This window comes from Hordeum vulgare, chromosome 3H, assembly GCF_904849725.1.
Source record: "Hordeum vulgare subsp. vulgare chromosome 3H, MorexV3_pseudomolecules_assembly, whole genome shotgun sequence".
Classification (NCBI taxonomy): domain Eukaryota; kingdom Viridiplantae; phylum Streptophyta; class Magnoliopsida; order Poales; family Poaceae; genus Hordeum; species Hordeum vulgare.
The window spans coordinates 582789605-582809009 of NC_058520.1; the positions used below are offsets into that span (position 1 = coordinate 582789605).

A 19405-nucleotide genomic window follows, 5' to 3' on the forward strand; every position below is an offset into this window, starting at 1 on the left:
CAGGCCCCAGCGGTACTACCGCCAAGGGTGGCGGTACTACCGCCGTGAGCATTCACTATGTACTTTTTCTGCTTGTTTTTGCTTAGCAATGCGTGTTTACTTGTTTTGCGTTCTCAAGTTTCATTGCCTTGACTTCTCTTGTCGCCTCTTTTTCGCTATGTGGTCTGTGTCACAGGTGGCTCTGCTCGCCGTTCGAACCCCCCACAGGACACGGCGTCCAAACAGTTTCGCAACACAGAGACGCCCGAGGGGTCTGCCACGTCTGGTCTGCCTCCCAAGAAGAAGTCCTTCAAGAAGGTCGCTCACAAGGACAAGAGGGTCAATATCCGTACAATGTCCCCCAAGGACTTTCTGCAATTTCGCACCAAGAACCTCTATCTCAAGGAGAGGGAAGTGATCGATGGTGTTGAAAATGTCTGGGCAAGGGACCAGTGCAGGATCTATCGGGATGTTATTGCTCACTTCAAGAAGAACTATGTCTCTGTCCAGTGGATTGATCTGGCACATCTTCAGCGGAACATGGACTACTTTGGTGATGCCCTCTCTCTGGTTCACAAACTGGGCATCAAAGACATCATCACCTTCAAGACGGACTTTGATCCCACTGCAGTTGCTCAGTTTTATGTCACAGTCCATTTCTCTCCTGATGCACAGCGTTCCATGATATGGATGACTGGGTCACAGAAGATGACCGGTTCCTGAACTGAGTTCATGCAGTTCCTTCACATTGACTTTCAAGGTGCTGACACTCCTCTTGGGCTGCGTCCCCATGCTGCAGCCTCCACCGATAGGGCCCCCGCAAAGGACAGACTGCAGTCACTGTATCTGAGGAAGGGGGTGCTTCCCAAGCACCTGGACATCATGCATCGGATCTTTCGCAACACCCTCTTCCCTCGGAGTGGTAACTTCGATGAGGTCCATGGCTACTTGGCTGAGATGTTGTTACTTTGTGAGGACGCTATGTCTCAGGAGTCTGCTCAGCTGGATATTTCAGATGTGATGTTCACAGAGCTTTGGAACTGCATCATCAATCGTAAGGTTCCTATCTACGGGCCTTACCTGTTCGCATACATCAGCCATAAGTGGCAACAGGCTTTTCCGGATGAGCTGCTCTACGCACAGTCTGATTACATTGTGCATGACCCAATCAGGCTTCGCGTCAAGGACAAGTGGGCCAACCCATCTACATCCTCTCAGCACATGGATACTGATACAGAGACCGCTGCTGACAGAGGAACCGCCTCTCAGTCACGCTCGTCTGCCATGCCATCTTGGGCTATCAAACTGCAGGACAAGATGAAGACACTTTTCTGTATGCAGGCCAAGGGTCAGTACCAGACACACGTGGCTCAGAAGCAGAGCCGCCAGAGGCATAAGCGTGTTCTCAGGACCTTGGATGTGGACATCTCCAGCGGCTCAGAGGACGACATCACTCCTGAGGCCACTTGGATGCAGGCTCAGGGGTACCAGTGGTCTGGCGATGAGGCAGAAGAGGAGGAGCAGACCGACCAGGAGGGGACAGACGAGTCTGGTGATCCTGAAGACGAGGAGTAGTTACCTGTGGCATTTGGTGTGCCCCCTTTTTGGTGTCTTGTGCCAAAGGGGGAGAGAGTCTAGGATTTGCTTTCATTTCGAACTTTGCATTGCTTTGCTTTATCTCGTATGGTTTGCTTCGAACTTGGTTTGATTCTCGTTTGCTATCTTTTGTGAGACATGATCTTATGTGAGATTTTTATTTCCATCATATGTTGTGAGTCATATGTCCCGTATTGTCATATATCTCTATCTTTTTGTTCTCATATTATTCTCTGTGCAAATCCGATATTGTCATCAATCCACCAAAAAGGGGGAGATTGTTGGGGCATAGTTTATGCCTAAGTAATTTTGGTGATTGATGACAGTACCGTACAGGACTAATCGTGTGTGTCAAGGTTTCAGGTAACACTCGTCAACGGCACAAGACGACACGTCTCCTCTCTTCTGGAACGGAAGCACGGCGCTCTCTACGATTCTCTTTATTTGAGTCATAGAAAACCGTACTATTAAGAGGGGATCCGTAGTGGAAAGGTTTGGGTGGAATCTATCTTTACACACGCACACTTCACATTCTCCCTTTCCTTATCTTTTGGAGCGGCCCTCGCCTATTCGTCTCGATTATCTCTGCAAAATGGTCCCCAGCGGTAGTACCGCTGGTGCCAGCGGTAGTACCGCTGCAGCCAGCGGTAGTACCGCCCCTGGTCAGCGGTAGTACCGCTCCAGGTGTTTTGTTCCACCTACCTAGCGGTAGTTCGTGGACGGACCCTTTTGCAAAGACTTTCCTGGCGGTAGTAGTGCTTGTGCACTACCAAGGGGCCAGCGGTAGTACCGCTGGTGTCAGCGGTAGTACCGCTGGAGGCCCAGCGGTAGTACCGCTCCTGCACAGCGGTAGTACCGCTGGTTCTCGGGCAGAGAGTGGGAAAACGGTCTGAATTTTTCCCCCACTATATAAAGGGTTCTTCTAGCTGAGGAACCATATCTCTTACCTCTCTAAGCTCCATTGTTGCTCCACAAGCTCAAAAGTGCCCGATCTCTCTCCCTAGCCAATCAAACTTGTTGATTCTTTAGGGATTGGTTGAGAAGGCCTAGATCCACACTTCCACCAAGAGAAAAGTTGATTCCCCCACCAATCCCTTGCGGATCTTGTTACTCTTGGGTGCTTGAGCATCCTAGACGGTTGAGGTCACCTCGAAGCCATATTCCATTGTGGTGAAGCTTCGTGGTTTAGTTGGGAGCCTCCAAGCTTTGTGTGGAGTTGCCCCAACCTTGTTTGTAAAGGTTCGATCGCCGCCTTCAAGGGCACCTATAGTGGAATCACGGTACCTTGCATCGTGCGAGGGCGTGAGGAGAATACGGTGGCCTTAGTGGCTTTTTGGGGAGCATTGTGCCTCCACACCGCTCCAACGGAGACGTACTTCCTGTCAAAGGGAAGGAACTTCGGTAACACATCCTCGTCTCCATCGGTTCCACTTGTGGTTATCTCTACCCTTTACTTTGTATTTGCTTATACTTGTGACTATATCTTGTCTTAATAGCTCTCGTTGTTAGCTTCTATAGGGTTCACCTCTTTGTCATATTATTTGTGAACCCGTATAGTGTTTACCTTAACTTGTTAAGATTAATTAAAAAGTGGTCGTTGTCTATTCACCCCCTCTAGCCAACCATATCGATCCTTTCAGTTATAATCATCTCACATGCTATTATATAGAACTATGTTCCACTGCTTGTAGTTTTATCAACAATGAATGCATTGAGCATCTTAAACAAAGATTGTCATGATATCATAGTTAACAATATCGTTTCTATGTGGTTATTTTCACATGTTGACACACATTTGTCTTCTACTAATAAGAAACTAACATTTATTATCATGAAGTTAAGGAGTGTGTGCTCATCGTAGTAATCATATAAGTATGATGGCACCAAATAATCCAAATTTATGTATATCTATTTTCCCACAGCATCACCCATGGGCCATGGTTCCCTTGGTTTATTTGTACCATTGAAAGGCTTCAGTCTGTATGTATGCAATATTTTGGGGAAGTAAACTACAAAATGGTCTAATAGTACTATTTCTTCACCATAATGTTTTCTTCAACACAGTTTGTGCCATACTTATTGACCCTACAAACCTCATTAGTCCAAAATAGCTCACAAAAATTTACTATGTACAACCAGAGAACAAACATCCAATCTAATGGTAGATAACAACCAACAAAACATGAGGAGAATAAGAAAGTAGGTCAAGCGCAGGTTTACCTTGGGTGATGAAGGATCCTACGAGTGCCATTGGCGCCGCACTATGCAGGGGCATCCGCATCTCCAGACCCACTGCCACCGACGTGCAAGAAATCTCAAGACAATTAACATCCGTATTAACGAGATCAACTTAATGGAAGAATATTCCAGTGTGATTCTTGGGATCAACTTTCAGAGTGTTTTTTATCAACTTTCGAGGTGCTTTTCCTGAAGGAATAAGTGGATCCTTTGGATAGTATATTAGAATAATCAAGTAATAACGATTTGATGGTAAAAGAAAGATATAACAGCAACCCATCCATTTGGAAAAGATCAGAGTAGATCAACCTACATCATATTTGTACCATACAGTAGTACACGTAAGCTTTTTGCACGTAAACTAACACGCAAGCGAATGAGAAGGTGACTGAAGGGAAAAATTATACCTAGACGAGGACCTCCCATGAATACTCGACGCATCCGTCTCTGAACCTCCCATAAAACCTAAAGGGCTAGTTCCCATCAGGAAGGTGCATTTCCCATGGCGTTGAAGTCATTGGGCTTGACGCCGGCGCGGATGCACTTCTGGGTATTACATCATAGTGCAGGCGACAAGTGGGGTCCTGGGCAGCACCACATGATGGCCAAGGAATACTGGCTTTAACTGATTCATCCAGGCATTACAGATCGTGTGACTTGTAACTATAGAGGAACCCGCGTCTATCAACTCATATGTCACCGCCACCCACTCTGGCGCTACTGCCGATGGCCAAACCCACCACCACGGTCTCCAGTCACCAGGATAGAATGGACATCAGCTACAAACCACAGTATGAAAAATATCAAATGAGCTACATATTTGTAAGGTGACTCGAAGTTTCTTAAGTATAGCTACATATTTTTGCCATGCAGCTTGTTCCACAGAACCAATAATAAAGCCTCTAAATAGCTGAAAATAAGTATACTAAACTCATGATCAATACACGTCTCTTTTCTTATTATTAGGCATCACGTGCCGTGCAAATGATTAATACATAAAAAAAAAAGATGAACCAAAAATATGAGTACATACATGTCGTCCTCCAACAAATAAAAAATAGGAAAAAAAAGATGCATATTCCAAAAGGCCACATGCTTCAGATTTTCGCAAATGTAACTACAACTAACAGTTCTGTGGGGGGGAAGATTTAAAAGGTAACATAGTAACATGCTGTATCTCTCCTTGTAGCTTGCCGAATCCTTATTTAATCAATGCCACTCACAAATGCATAAGAACCATTCCGATGTGCTGATGGGCACAATCTCAATGCCACTCACCAATGCATAAGAACCATTCCGATGTGCTGATGGGGCAAAGATGAGGTCCAAGCTGCCTGAAGAAACGTTCACTGAGAATTCACGCACAAGGTAGGCAAAACTGATATCCTGTGCTGTTTGTGAAACATTAAAAACATTGAAATGAGCAGTGGCTGCAACTCCTTTTACTGATGGCGCGAACTTGGAGTCAGCATCCCCATCCCAAGTACGGCCACTATCATCAATGTTTTGGCTTGATTCTCCGCAATCTATGTGGCCAGAGGCCGTGGAGTCTTTATCAGCTGCCATGGCGATCAACAAGACAGCTACCAGTGTAAGGCACGTGAGAGTAACAGGTTGGGTAGGGAACGCCATTGCGGTGGTTGGTGTACCAGGATAAAAAAAATTGGAGACTCCATTACATCGACTTGCTGCAGGATGTCTCTAGGAGCAATTGCATAATGCAAGAATAATGCTGATGGGATTTGGAGCAAGAAAATGTCAGGAAAATCGGAGGATCTTAGGATAGTACTATTGTATAGTGAAGAAGGCCCACCTAGAGAGCCAAGAACCTGCAATCGCAGCAAGACAAAAAGAAGAGAGTTCTAGTTCAGTAAACTGAATCATGGTGATATGAACAAAAGCTGATTGATGCAAGCCAGAACATCCACGTATCTGAGTAAGAGAACACTACTAATAATTGCAACATATATTTAGCTAATTGAAGTTCCTGGAATAACCAGAAGTTGGAAAACTGCACCAGAAAAGATAAATTGGCAAAGACTGTTCACTAATGCAGCTCTTCCTGTATTCTTAATTTCTTTCCAACAGTATTAAACATATAAATAAAACTTGCAAGGATTAAGTTAAACTAATATATATCTCATAAGGGGAGATACAACATGTTACTATAACACGGTATACAGAGAAATCTTAGAACACAATCATGTTACAATATATCACTACTAGGAAAAGGGTGCTCACAAGATGGATATATATATATATATATAAATGATGAATGACCACCTGCTCACAAAGTGGCACTATATATGCACCTGTTTATAAACTTCAGTTAGATCAAAACCTGATTCATGTCGTTGTAGTGTTCCAAACCCTTGCGCGCACATGCTGGGGCGTTCCAAAGTTCAGCTCGCTTAAGTTGCTTCTTGGATAAGCGTGGCTGATCCAGCTTAATTTCCCTGAAACAGCACAAGTGTCAACATCACGCACATTTCTTGATTTCAACTGTCGTTGTTGTGGAGCAGCCAGTGGCCGTTATCTGCGTGAGCAAGAAAAGTTGCCCTTTGGCGCAGATCCGCTCTTGGGAGGAATCGAACCAAGGGCAGCTGCACAGAGAGGAGAATAAAATAAATCTTAGGAGCAATGTGATTCAACAAACATTATTAAGAGCTATAAATCTCAATCAAGCAGGAGCCTTCAACTGTAGAAGCAGAGCGATTAAACCCGAGGCACTTTCGCAATCAAGTCCAATCTAGCTGCATGATCCAATGGTAATAGTTTAATTTCTTTGAGTGAGTCCATCCATGATAAAATCTGCAGGACAATAGAAGTTTTTTTTTAGGCTGTGTCAATTGTGATTTTCAACTATGGCCTATATGGGATTAAAACAATCACGAATTGCCAATCCGCGGAAGTGACAGATTCCCAGCTCGAGAGTTTTGATCAAACATTGTGAAGGGTTTGAATTGGCCACTTCTTCCTCTGCAAGCAGAGATTTTAAAGGGTCTGAATTATTTACAGAGTTGGGATTAATCAGTTCTTCCTTCTCAATTAACCTCTCAATACTTGCTGTCAGTCAATAATAACAGGGGAGCAAAGATGAAGTTTTCCTAAGATGCAAAGCGATGACCAAGGAATGGCCTAATCGGGTTCATCTCCATGTTATCAGATTTTGCAGTTCAAATGGCATATGAGTTAGTGTCGCCATACAACGCAAGTAGCTGGACTTCCAGTCAATGAGGAGCCTGAGTTCAGAGAAGGGACTGGTGGTTGAAGCCGCTCACCTCGAGGGCGTGGCCGTAGCGGCGCGCGCGGCGGAGCTGGGAGACGGCACGCTGGAGGTCCGGCCACGAGACGCGGCCGCGCTCCTGGGCCCATTTGTCGATGGCGGCGGCCGCCGCGCCCGGAGACCGGAGGCGGAGGAGGCGCCACGAGAGGGGGTCGCCCTCACGCTCGCCGGCGGAGGAGCGGGAGGAGAGGGAGGCGGGTTTAGGGTTCGGGCGCAAGGAGAGCAGGCGGAGGAGGCGGCGCGCGACAGCAGCGGCCATGGCCATGGGGCGGGCTCGAATTGCTGACTCGGCTTGCCTCGGGTTTCCAAAATATCTAGTCCCAGGTTACTAATGGCGCACCACCTACAAATGGTTACTAATGGCGCACCACCTACAAATGGTTACTAATGGCACACCAGCTGGTGGTGCGTCATTAGTAGTTTTGTAAAAAAAAAATTATAGTAGTGGCGCACTGGGTGAGTGGTGCGCCATTACTAGTTAAACTAGTAATGGCGCACTCTGTCCCGGTGCGCCATTAGTACTTTTGAAAAAATAAAAAAGTTTGTTAGTAGTGGCGCCGTGTGTGTGGTGCGCCATTAGTGTCCATCACACTAATGGCGCACCTGCACCATGTGCGCCACTGCTATATAGTGGTGACGCACCACTTGTCTGGTGCGTCATTAGTGTCTATATTATCTATAGCCCTTTTCCTAGTAGTGCTCCCAGTTGTCGTAGACTCCGGGAACCTTACCCTTGTACACGACATACGACAGGCATCTCTATACACTAGCCAAACAAAACGTTAGTAGCAATTCACAGAGACATACAAGTTCATTAAAGTTTAATATTACAACTATAACAGCACGATTCATGGTCCTACTAATAAATAGCATCGATTACATAAAAGTTGAACGACTGTCCAAACCAAAGAGACATACAAGTTCATTAAAGTTTAATATTACAACATGAATTAGTAGCAATTCACGGAGCGTGGATGAAGCCGCCGTCTTTCGTGATGGTCATGAAATCGCGGTCGTTGTCAGCCTGCATTTGTAGCGTTGTTTCTATCTCACTATTGGACGGTTGAAATCTGAGTAGAACTGCCCCGAGGTACGAAGGACATCTTGATGAATGATTTCCGCAAACTCCGACTGGATGCGAAAGAATTCTTGTCTGATGTCCGCGTCCTGGATTGCCGACAAGCGTGCGGCCCAATCTTTGAGATTATTTGGTAGCCGAAGGTGATTATGGCCCCGTATGATCGCCCGCATGTGATGGAGGGCGTAGTAGGCATCCTTCTGACCGCCAGGCGGCTGCTTGACGCAGGGGAACGTCGTATTGTGAGTGAACACATGTTGGCCGTACCTACGAATTGTCCTGCTGAAGGTGCCTCCAGATCTGGCGTAGCCGGGAACAGCTTCATCAAGAACTTTCTTGATATTTGTGTAGTCTTTTTTCGACTGACGGTCCGAGTCGAAATACGTGGCCATGGAATATTTCGGGCTTAAGAGGATGAGTGTGCAATGTGTGTCACTGCACAAAACACGGAATGTTAGAAAAAAAAGAACGATCGAAATCTAAGAAATCATATGTTACGGGGCGGTGAGGGGATAACTTACTCGGGAAAGTAAGGCACGAGGAAGTTATCTTTATCTGGGTTTGCCAGAATGACGCCTTCGAGGTATGAACTCGCGACTTGCCGGTCCCCAGCGCTGCCCAAGATCTTGGCACGCATATAGAAGGGGTCGACTATCACGATGTCCGGGGTCTTGTCTCTAATGATCCGCATCTCCATACTCAGCGAAAATAGCCGAATGAAGGTGTAGTGCAGCGGATGAAGGTTAAACATAGCGAAGATGTCAGCAAACCGCAGGACGATCATACCCCCGATGGCGCTATCGACAAAGCCCTTGCCCTCTGGCACCTTGGCCACGAAAACCGGGTATGCCACATCATTCTCGGAGAGACGCCGCTTCTCCAAAGAAAGAACAATGTCATGCAGACTCCGCATAGCACCGGTTGCAGCATTGAGCAGATTAGTCGGTAGCATCGGCCTACCCGCCACATGCGCCCTCCTCGAGATATCCTTAGGTGACGGTGGCCCGTCCTGAGCACGGATCGTACTCGGTGCCGGCTGGCTCGCACCCTTGTTAGTCTTTCTTTTCCGTCCCTTCTTCTGCTGCTGTAATGGGATCGAGTTCTGCTCACAGACCACCTTCTTGAGTGTGTTGGGGCTGATAATATTTCGCACCTCGGCTATCTGAGGCTCGGTGAAGGCGGCAGCTGGAGGCGTCTCCTGAGAACTGAACGCCAGACGATGCCTGTTGCAATTGGGTTTCTCCGCCGTACCAGCTAGATCGCGGTCGTCTTTTGCAGGGTTAGGTTCTAGAGAAGGGGGCCCCAAGAATTCCTCACCGTACCCATGTTCGGCAAAGTACTTATCGACCTTGGTAAATGTACCGTCGTCGTCGTCGTCGTCGTCCGGATCCTGTGCCATATGCATGTCCGGCATGTCCGGTAGCGTCGCGGCGGTCTTGCCATGGCTTGGCGCCGGCACGACTAGCGGTGTTGTCTGTGGGGTGGTGTCCCCCGCCCCCAAACGAATCTGGCTCTTCGGCCAAAGCTGGGGCCAGCTTAAGCAGGCGCTGAGGGTCATCACATCATCTTCGTCGGCCCCAGCGGGTCGGAACGGAGGTGACAAGTCGTCGCAGCCTGGCAGCACCCAAACCAGTTGAACCCTATACACGGTGGGTGGCATCGGATTACCGTGGAACACGGGGTTGCCCGGTTGAACGATTCTGCCCTTGGCGACATCGATCAACTCGCCGCCCACGAAGTGCAGGAGAGTGCACGGAACGTCGGCGCCGGCGCCCTGCGAAAACATGTAGGGTGTCAGGGGATGCCCAGTCAAAGGCAAGGAGATGAAGTCATCGGCCGAGAGAGGCTTAGTTACCGTGATGGCGTCGAGCTCGACTAATGTCGAGGCACCGCCAACGGCGGGCGTGCAAGTGACGGAGGGGCCGCTTGCTGCCGAGGTGCCGGTCGGCGTATTCTTCGCACACCCGGGTGCATTAATAAGCTCCAATGCCCGTGCCGGCGCCGGAGACACCAATGGCACCGCCTGCGGGTTGTGCGAGTTGCTAGCCGTGAAGCTGGGAACCAGGGGCGGCCCCTGTTGGCCGCCCGCAATCCACGCCTGCAGCCCCTCAATCAAGGTAGGCACAATGGCGGTGATCACCCCTCCCAGTTGGTGTTGCACTTGCTCTTGGACCATCTCCGGAATCCGCGCCAATTGTGTCCTGAGTTCTTGAACCTCGCGCGACTGGCTTTCCAAGTTGGTCTTTCTCTCCTTTCGCCCACCAGTGTTATAGTATGACGACCATTTCATGGACAAGCCTTTGCCGGCCACACGACCAGCTGAGGACGGCTTACTGGACTTATCCTTGTTTTTCATTACGTTCAACGCCCTATTTAAAGTGGTGTCCCAAGGGGAGCTCTGAGACGACCCCGCGCTACTGCTTTCAGTGTCCTGCGGAAGGAATGTGAACCATTTAGAAATTTGGCTTCATTAATTAGAATGCAACCATATGGAGCTAATTACACGGGGGTGTATTCCTTACCAGAACAAGCTCAAGCGCCCTGGTCTTCGCATCCGTGGTAAGCTCCTTTGTTACCGGGTCCACCTTGTACCGGGCCCTGACATAGTTCCTGGTCTGCTTGTCACCGTATTTCTTGAAGCGGGGTGGTAGGCCTTGCTCGGCACGCTCCGCGTCCTCCTTGTCCCATATAGGTTCCGCCACTCTGTAACCGCCGGGACCGAGTTGGTGGACCCCTAAGTTCAACTCCCGCATTTCTTTCCCCCACTGACTTGATTCCACGGTTGCGTTGCTCTCGCACTTGATCTTGAACTCCTTGTAATCATCTTCGCTGATCGAAGGATTTTTCGCCTTGATCTTCTCATAACTATCACCTTTGTCAATCATTCTCTTCACCGCGCTTCTCCAAGTAGACAGGGCCGTGCTCATCTTCGTGAGGGCGGCATTGTTCACTTTATTCCTTAAGAGGCGTGTGTTTGCGACGTCACCAGGGAACTTGTATCGTTCGTGCAGCTTCGTGAAGAGGAGGTTGCGCAAATTCCCTCGGTCCTTATGCCTTAGGTTCTCGGTGTTGATCGAGACGGTCCTCCGGAGAATACACCCGAGCTGAACCGCGTACCCCTTGACTATTTCTTTGGGCACCGTTGGATACCCGTCGGAGTTCACTTTAGTAAATTCCTCCTTGACGGTGCCGAGCACGTTCGGGCGCCAGTCCTTCCGTTGCCTCTTCGATTGGCTGCCATCTGTGCGTGCGCTGCCATCATCAGTGGTGGCATCCTCGGCGGCACCATTAGTGGTGTCATCCCCGACGCCACTAGGGGTTGTGTAGTCGGGATCGGTGTCTTCCGCGGCGTCCTCATAGCGGTGAGGTTCTTCCTCCATCTCCTGGGATAGCTCCCAGAATGCCTTGCCCGAACCGCCGGCCTCATCGTTGTGGGACATGTTTCGCTCTAAATAGGAAAAAAGTTTGCTCAAAAAGTTGGTTATTGTCAAGGAACAAGATCATGGTCTCATCATTTAGGGTTTGTCGACACCGAGGCATCCTAAAAGCTAAGCTTTTATCATTTACGGTTTGTCGACGCAGAGGCACCCTAAAAGCCTAAGCTTTCATCATTTAGGTTTTTATCGACACCGAGGCACCCTAAAAGCCAAGGTTTTATAATTTAGGGTTTGTCGACGCTGAGGCACCCTAAATGCTAAGTTAAGTTTTCATCATTTAGGGTTTATCGATGCCGAGCCACCCTAGGTTGACTGATATATATGGGTATCTTCTAATAGTATACCCTATCAAGAAAAGGGAAGGAGAATTCTAAGTTGGGCCTAATCACTTGGCTCTATTGCCACCTATGGTTTAATGCAGCAAGAATAAAAGGGCAGTTGATCCTACTTAATTAAGTACTAAGCTACCCCGGCCCATGCATTAGTCGCAAGTACCCCATATGTCCTATTTTTAGCAAAGTCATGCTAAAATTCACGGAAAATTTCAGCATGACCTTTGCTGAAAATAGGACATATGGAGTACACGAATTTGCCGGAACGGAAGTTAATCGACATTCCGGCAAACTCAAGGGCCTCTCGGGGTACCTGCAAAATCATCACGACACGATGGTCGGAGACAAAACCCAGCAAACTAGCACCACAATGTGCCTCTACTTTCATATGGATGAAAAGGCCACATACCATATGGTCATCTGCTTTCATATGGACAAAAATCAGCTCAACTTATGTGAGCTTCCATTCCAGATCTAATAGGTCACCCAACAAAAAATCATCAATAGTTTAGCAAGTCTGTGCCCTCAAGAATGAACATATAGCAATATCTGTTGTCCCCCCATAACATACGGAAATCAAAATCAGCTCAACTTAGATGACAATGTATATACTTTATCACATTATATAGGTGTTGCAACAACGTATATACTTTATCACATTATAAGTCCTCACACCATCAACTATGACAAAATCTGAGAGTATAAGTCTGGTTACATTCACCCAAGTCCAAACATAAAATTCTGTCCAACATAGTACAACCCACTTTGATAATTTCATAGGATTTAATATACCGAACGAAACCTGACAAGTGATATGTGTTTTAAGTATCTACAGAACAACCTCTAAAATTTTCATGTTGTAACTTTATTTTAATACCACCTCTAACAGGGCCTAATCTCCCATATCAAAATACTGTACCCAGAAACATATATTTCGGGACAGCAAACTAAACTGATAGCTGCTCTCAAACCGTACACCAAACGACACAAATAAATACTCTAAAGAAACCTTGAAACTTTATCTAAAACTTATGTAAAGGGGCCAACTCAAAATTCTGAGCCTAGCTAACTCATTTTTCAGATATAAGCTTGCTTGTTTTCCATTGTACCTGAAGAACTAGCTGCTGCTGCTCCTCTGCCCGTGCTGCTGATGCTCCTCTTCCGCTGATCCAAGTGACTGTGCTGTGCTGCTGCTGATTAGAACAATTTTGCTCCTCTGCACTCTGAAGAAGGTACTCCGTCAGAGTACTTTACCTGAAAATTAATGAAGTTGATTTAGTGTTAACTGAATCATGACAATGCCAATAAAGGAGTAAATTCAGTTGTTAACTTAAAATTCATGGAGTACATTCATTTTAATACAAAAACTGCTGCTGATCATTGTGAAAAAAAATCATGGATTGCTGTTAACTGAAAATTAGTGAAAGAAACTGTTGCTGATCATGGATTACTGTTAATTAAAAACCGATGCTTGTTCAGACATAAAAGAAGCTTCACCTTCTAGGCCCTCCACTTTGTCAGATTGCAGTGATACAGAGGCTGCTACCTGGATTAAACAAGATAAAGATCAGATATTGATGATTCCTCATGTAAGGCAAGATACAAGAAACTAGCTGAATTTAAAATTACACCATCATCATTACAGAAAGGAGAATAGAGTATCACACTATCAGTTCATATACAACGAGTTGCTGGAAGAACTGTAGAAAAGAGACCACTAAATCTAATGATAAAATCAGGTGCTCTATAAACAGCTAGACAACACATGTGTGACCAACATCAACAAAGTCAGGCAGTCCTAAGAGGCTAAGATATTTGTATTAATTTTCATAGCTCCATGAAAATTACAGAAGTACATCAAACACAAAACCACCAGCATGCTCACAAGTCACAAGGGGTAGTGAAGACGATTAGCCAAAACCTTTCAGGCAACTGCTATTCAGGTGCCCGAAACAACAGCAGAGGTCTACTCTAATATTTTGATACAGTTAAGGGCACACGGCCATTTGCTTTTGAACAAGTGCTAAGTCAAGGCATAATGACAAACTCATATCTGAACTAACGATACTGAATATCATATGTTAAGGACATGGATCAGAAGTATCGTACATGCAACATTGGTATACACAAGATGAAAGGAAATCTCATAATGAAGATAGCATGTTGAGAAATCAACTACCAACAAAGATGACAACAAAATAAACAGAGCAACCGCAGACGCAACAAACATTCGTCTAAACTTGCCTCACGGTACTACTCAAAACCTACACTACCATACCAATTCGTGCTCTAGAAACTGACAATACGAAATCAACAACAAGTATGTACCTAAACATCTGACCGCATATAACTAACGTATGAGAAACCCCCAACGGAGAAACCGGTAAACAAAGCACGGACGATTCTGGATCATGGAAATATGTATGGATACTACTAATCCAGTATGTGAGGCCACAGACAGCTAGGCCTATATGCCACCATCAAATGCCCGATTTTAGGCTGCCTCCCAGGAAGGACTGGTTACTTTGTTACACCTCAAATGGCCCGTGTACTTTGACAAACTAGTATAAGCCTATAAGAGACGTCAACCAATCATGGAACATAAAGAGCCCCAGGGTATGCAAAACTCTGGTCCCTCGAGCTAACAAAACCCTCTTGGATCATGCCAATCAATATAGAATCAAGCTCAGAGCTACAAATTAGCAGGTACTGGCACATCAAGCAGCCATCTCCGGGAACAGGTCGAACAACGCCAATTCCTAGCAAATCAACAAAACTGACCCCAGTTCCACCTTCCTTAGTCCACGTCAAGATAGCTCGAGCAACCCCGCAAGAATTCATCGCATCGCAAGCTCCAAGTTCGTACACAAGCACGTCCCCGCACCTCAAATCTCTCCTTCAACTGGGGAAACATCCCTAAACAACCGCTCGCCTCAAAGTTCGCGGCCGAAATCTCAAGCGGAACCGAACAAGCATACCCGAATCGGAGCGAATCCTCCGCTACGGGGTGTACTTGGCATGGAATCGGACAAATTAATCGAGGAATCGAGAGTTTGTTGGGGGATCTATCTAGGGTTGGAGCGGGAGGGGGAGGACGAACCTGCCATTGCTGCGGAGGCGCGGGGGCGGCGGCGGCGCAATACGGGTACGTCGGGGGCAGTGGGCGGGTGAGAGATGGATTGGGGAAGATAGAAAGGGGACCGGGGATTTTAGTGTGTGTGTGTGTGTGGGGTGGGGGGGGGGTGGGGGGGGGTGGGGGGGTGATTTTTTTTATAGCAATGGCGCATCCTAGAGAGGTGCGTCATTAGTAAAAAAAAATTAGATAGCAATGGCGCACCCTAAAGAGGTGCGCCATTAGTAATATTTTTTTTTGATAGCAATGGCGCTCGGCCGATTCTGTTCGGGGGAACCGAGCGAGGAGACAGGGGAGGGTGCGGGGGGTCGTCGGCGACGGTGGAGCGGGGGAGGGTGCGGGGGGTCGGCGGCGGCGGTGGAGCGGGGGAGGGTGTAGGGGTTCGGCGGCGGCAGTGGAGCTGGGGAGGGTGCGGGGGGTCGTCGGCGGCGGTGGAGCGGGTCGGGGAGGGTGCGGGGGGTCGTCGGCGGCGGTGGAGCGGGGGAGGGTGCGGTGGGTGCTCGGCGGCGATGGAGCGGGGAGGGTGCGGGGGGTCGGCGGCTGCGGTGGAGCGGGGGAGGGTGCGGGGGTGCTCGGCGGCGAGGGGGATCTGGCGAGCGATCGAGATGGAGGGGGATCGAGATCGAATGTCCTCATGAATATTCATTATTTTTTCATATTGAATATGAAAAAATATCATCAAATTTAAAAAAATAATCATGAATTCAAAAAGTGCCCATGAAATTTAAAAATATTCATGAGTTCAAAAAATATTAACAAATTCAATACTTTTTGTGAGTTATAAATTCAATACCATAATAAACATAAATAAATATTCACGAGGACACTAGAACAGAAGAAATGTCATTTCAATATGTCAAAATACAACTGAGAAATGAAGGCTACAATTTAAATACAATCGATCTTAGCTAGCTATCTGTTCACAATCTTCTTACCCTTATTTTTCGTAAATGGAGTTCTTCTCTTGAACGGACTTCCTTTAGGTAGGGTGGTCCTGCTTCTTCTTGTGGTGTATGCTGCTATTTCACCGTCGTCGTCATGTTCCATCTTCGGGTCGCCGTACTTGTCGAAGTCTTGCTCATTGGCGACTCCATCCATTCCGATGATCTTCCTTTTGCCTCTCCTCATGACAACATGACTCGGTTTTGGCGGGTCGGTAATGAAGAAGCATTGGTCCACTTGGGAAGCCAGTACCCATGGCTCATTTTTCGCGGTGACGTTTGCGCCCGCGGTCTTGGATTTGGCTTCGGGTATATAACCATGGTGGTGAAATACCGGTCTTCTTTTATGACGCTCTTGGCCCATCTGACACGGAACATCGGGACCTTCTCTCCAGCGTAGCTCATCTCCCAGATCTCCTCGATCCTTCCGTAGTATTTGTCCTTGTCGTTACCGGTGTAGGATTCCATCGTTACCCCGGAGTTCTGATAACCATCGCTCTTCATGTCCTTTCCCTCGGTGTAGAATGTGTAGCCGTTGATATCGTATGCCTCATACGTCATCAGGTTGTGCTCGGCGCCTTGTGACAAGGCGAATATGAGTTGTTCTTCCGCGGAAGAATCCTCATGTAAAGGGTACGACAGAAGCTTCTGCTTGAACCAACGCGTGAAACATGAGTTGTGCTCTTTGATTATATCTTCATTCCTCCTCTGTTGGCCTTGTCATTGTACGTCTTCTCAATAAAGGTTTTGTGCTCTACCACCCAAGGATCGACCACGTCTACGTGTTGTAGCGCGACTAGGTTTGCTCTTTCAAAGTCGGCGAGTCGACCTTCGAAGTCGACAAGCATTTCGCGGCGACCCTCACGGTGACCCCATCCAGCGAGCCTGCCGAGGTGCCTGTTGATGGGCAGACCAACGGGGTTCTCGATGCCTAGATAATTCGTGCAGTAGGAGATGCACTCTTCGGTCAGAAAGCCCCTGGCTATGCTTCCCTCTGGACGTGACATGTTGCGAACGTATCCTTTGATGACACCATTCATCCTTTCGAACGGCATCATGCTGTGCAGGAACGTCGGCCCGAGTTGGATGATATCCTCCACGATATGGACCAGCAGATGCAGCATAACGTCGAAGAATGCGGGCGGGAAGTACATGTCAAGCTCGCATAGTATCACCACGATCTCTTCCTGTAGCCTTCTGAGTTGCCTCACGCCAACCGACTTCCGAGAGATGACGTTGAAAAAGTTGCATAGGCCAAATAGCGTTTCACGGACGTGCGCGTCCATGATCCCACAGATTGCAACTGGAAGTATCTGCGTCATCATCACGTGACAGTCGTGAGACTTCATCCCGCTGAACTTGTGCTTCGCTGAGTCTAGGTATCTGCTTATCTTCCCCGCGTAACCGTAAGGAAGTTTTACTCCTACAAGGCAGGTGAAAAACTGATCGATCTCCTCCTGACTTAGAGTGAAGCACGCGGGAGGGAAGTCATTTCCGGTCTTCTTGGCCTTTTTGCCTTTGCGACGACTTTCCGTGTCCTGCTTCGCCTCATCATCATCATCATCATTAGCGTGAAGCTCCTCCCTGATGCCCATTGATTTCAAGTCTGCCCTTGCTTTCGGCCCATCTTTGGTCCTCTCTGGCATTTTGAGCAGGGTACCAAGCAGACTCTCGCACACGTTCTTCGTGATATGCATGACATCAAGGCTGTGAGGCACACGGAGGATCTTCCAGTACGGCAAGTCCCAGAAAACAGACCTCGTTTTCCATACCTTCAGCAGTGGCTCTGGCGCCTTTCGCTTCTTTCCCGGCTCTGGCGCCTTTCCTGGCGGTGGGCACTCTTTCCAATTTTTCAACAACTCGTCTATTTCCTCGCCGCTCCTCATACGGGGGCGTTTTCGGGGTTCGGTTTCACCATCGAACAGATCCTTGCGTTTTCTTCATGAGTCATCGTCGCGAAGCCACCTTCGATGTCCCATGAACACGGTTTTCGAAGACCCGGGATCTCTATCTAGCTGACGATACGTTGTGTCATCCATGCACCTGACGCATCCAGAAAATCCGTGGACCACCTGCCCCGCGACATATCCGTAACTGAGATAGTCGTGCACCGTCGTGAGCAGTGCGGCTCTCATAGGGAAATATTCTTTCTCTGCGGCGTCCCACGTATTGGCTGGCGTTTTCCACAGCGTGTCTAGCTCCTCTTTCAGTAGCCCCAGATACAGATTGATGTCGTTCCCTGGTTGTTTCGGCCCTTCAATTAGCATACTCATGTGAATGTACTTCCTCTTCATGCACAACCAGGGGGGAAGGTTGTACATCCACACAAACACAAGCTAGGTGCTATGTGTCCTTCTCTGGCTGCCAAACAGATTGACTCCGTCGGTGCTCGCGCCCAGCACGGTGTTCCTTGGATCGTCCCCAAATTCTGGGTATTCGAAGTTCAACGCTTGCCACTGGCTCGCATCCTTAGGGTGACTCAACATCTTGTCTTTTTTATTTATCTCTGGATCATTTCTGTCATCTTCTCGCTTTTCTTCTCCCTATCCGCCTGCCAACGCAGGAGCTTTGCTACCTTAGGGTCCGCGAAATACTGCTGCAGACGAGGATTGGTCGGAAAGTACCACACCACTTTTCGAGGAGCTTTCTTCCTCTTCTTGTATCGACTGACGCCGCACACCGGACATATGGTAGACTCCGCGTGCTCGTCCCGATAAATGATGCAATTGTTCATGCACACGTGGTATTTCACGTGCGGTAAATCCAGAGGACACACAATTTTCTTCGCCTCCTCGAAACTGGTCGGGCACTTGTTCCCCTTGGGAAGACGTTCGTGCCAGAATGACATGTTCTCGTCGAAGCATGCGTCGGTCATTTTGTGTTTTACCTTCATCTCCAGAGCCATGAGCGTTACTTTCAGGCGGGTATCCTCGGGCCTGCATCCTTCATACAATGGAGTAACCGCGTCTATCTCCAGTTGATCCAGCTTGGCTTTCTCTCGGGCGGCAGCTCTTGCGTTATCCGTCTGCTTGAGAAGCAGCTCTTGAATATGAGGTTCCTGCACCCAGGCCATCGATGGTCCATCGTCGTCTGCTCCGGCATCTTCATCTTCATGATCATGCCCTTCGTCTGCTCCGGCATCTTCCTTATCATCATGTTCGCCATCTTCTACATGATGACTGTGTCCTGGAGATTCTTTGTCTTCTCGCCCGCCCTCGCCGCGGTTGTCTTGCTCATGCCCTTCCTCATTTCTTGCCCTGCCCCCATGGACGACTTCATAACCATCTTCATCACCTTGCCACCGATAGCCATCCATGAAACCACGCAAGAGCAGGTGGTCCCGCACCTTTACGGAATCCGGGTCCATAAGGCTCTTCAGCTTGCA

General features: G+C 47.9%; 2 protein-coding genes and 1 long non-coding RNA gene across 3 annotated transcripts; all 3 read right to left on the reverse strand.

Moving 5' to 3' along the window:
- Window positions 1–4988: 4988 nt before the first annotated feature.
- Window positions 4989–5641, reverse strand: LOC123445348. Its single transcript, XM_045122319.1, has 2 exons — window positions 5627–5641; window positions 4989–5545 (listed from the first exon to the last, which is right to left on the reverse strand). The coding sequence occupies exon 2, from the start codon at window positions 5443–5445 to the stop codon at window positions 5023–5025; it is 423 nt and encodes a 140-aa protein (XP_044978254.1). The 5' UTR covers window positions 5446–5545; window positions 5627–5641; the 3' UTR covers window positions 4989–5022.
- A 1420-nt stretch (window positions 5642–7061) lies between these two features.
- LOC123442094 lies at window positions 7062–10533 on the reverse strand. Its single transcript, XM_045118196.1, has 5 exons — window positions 10168–10533; window positions 9331–9567; window positions 8699–9186; window positions 8368–8612; window positions 7062–7390 (listed from the first exon to the last, which is right to left on the reverse strand). The coding sequence occupies exons 1-5, from the start codon at window positions 10531–10533 to the stop codon at window positions 7062–7064; spliced, it is 1665 nt and encodes a 554-aa protein (XP_044974131.1).
- A 2039-nt stretch (window positions 10534–12572) lies between these two features.
- On the reverse strand, window positions 12573–15134 carry LOC123445349. The gene is made up of 3 exons (XR_006631080.1): window positions 15047–15134; window positions 13444–13492; window positions 12573–13200 (listed from the first exon to the last, which is right to left on the reverse strand). It is a non-coding gene; the product is annotated as an uncharacterized LOC123445349 (long non-coding RNA).
- Between the last annotated feature and the right edge of the window lie 4271 nt (window positions 15135–19405).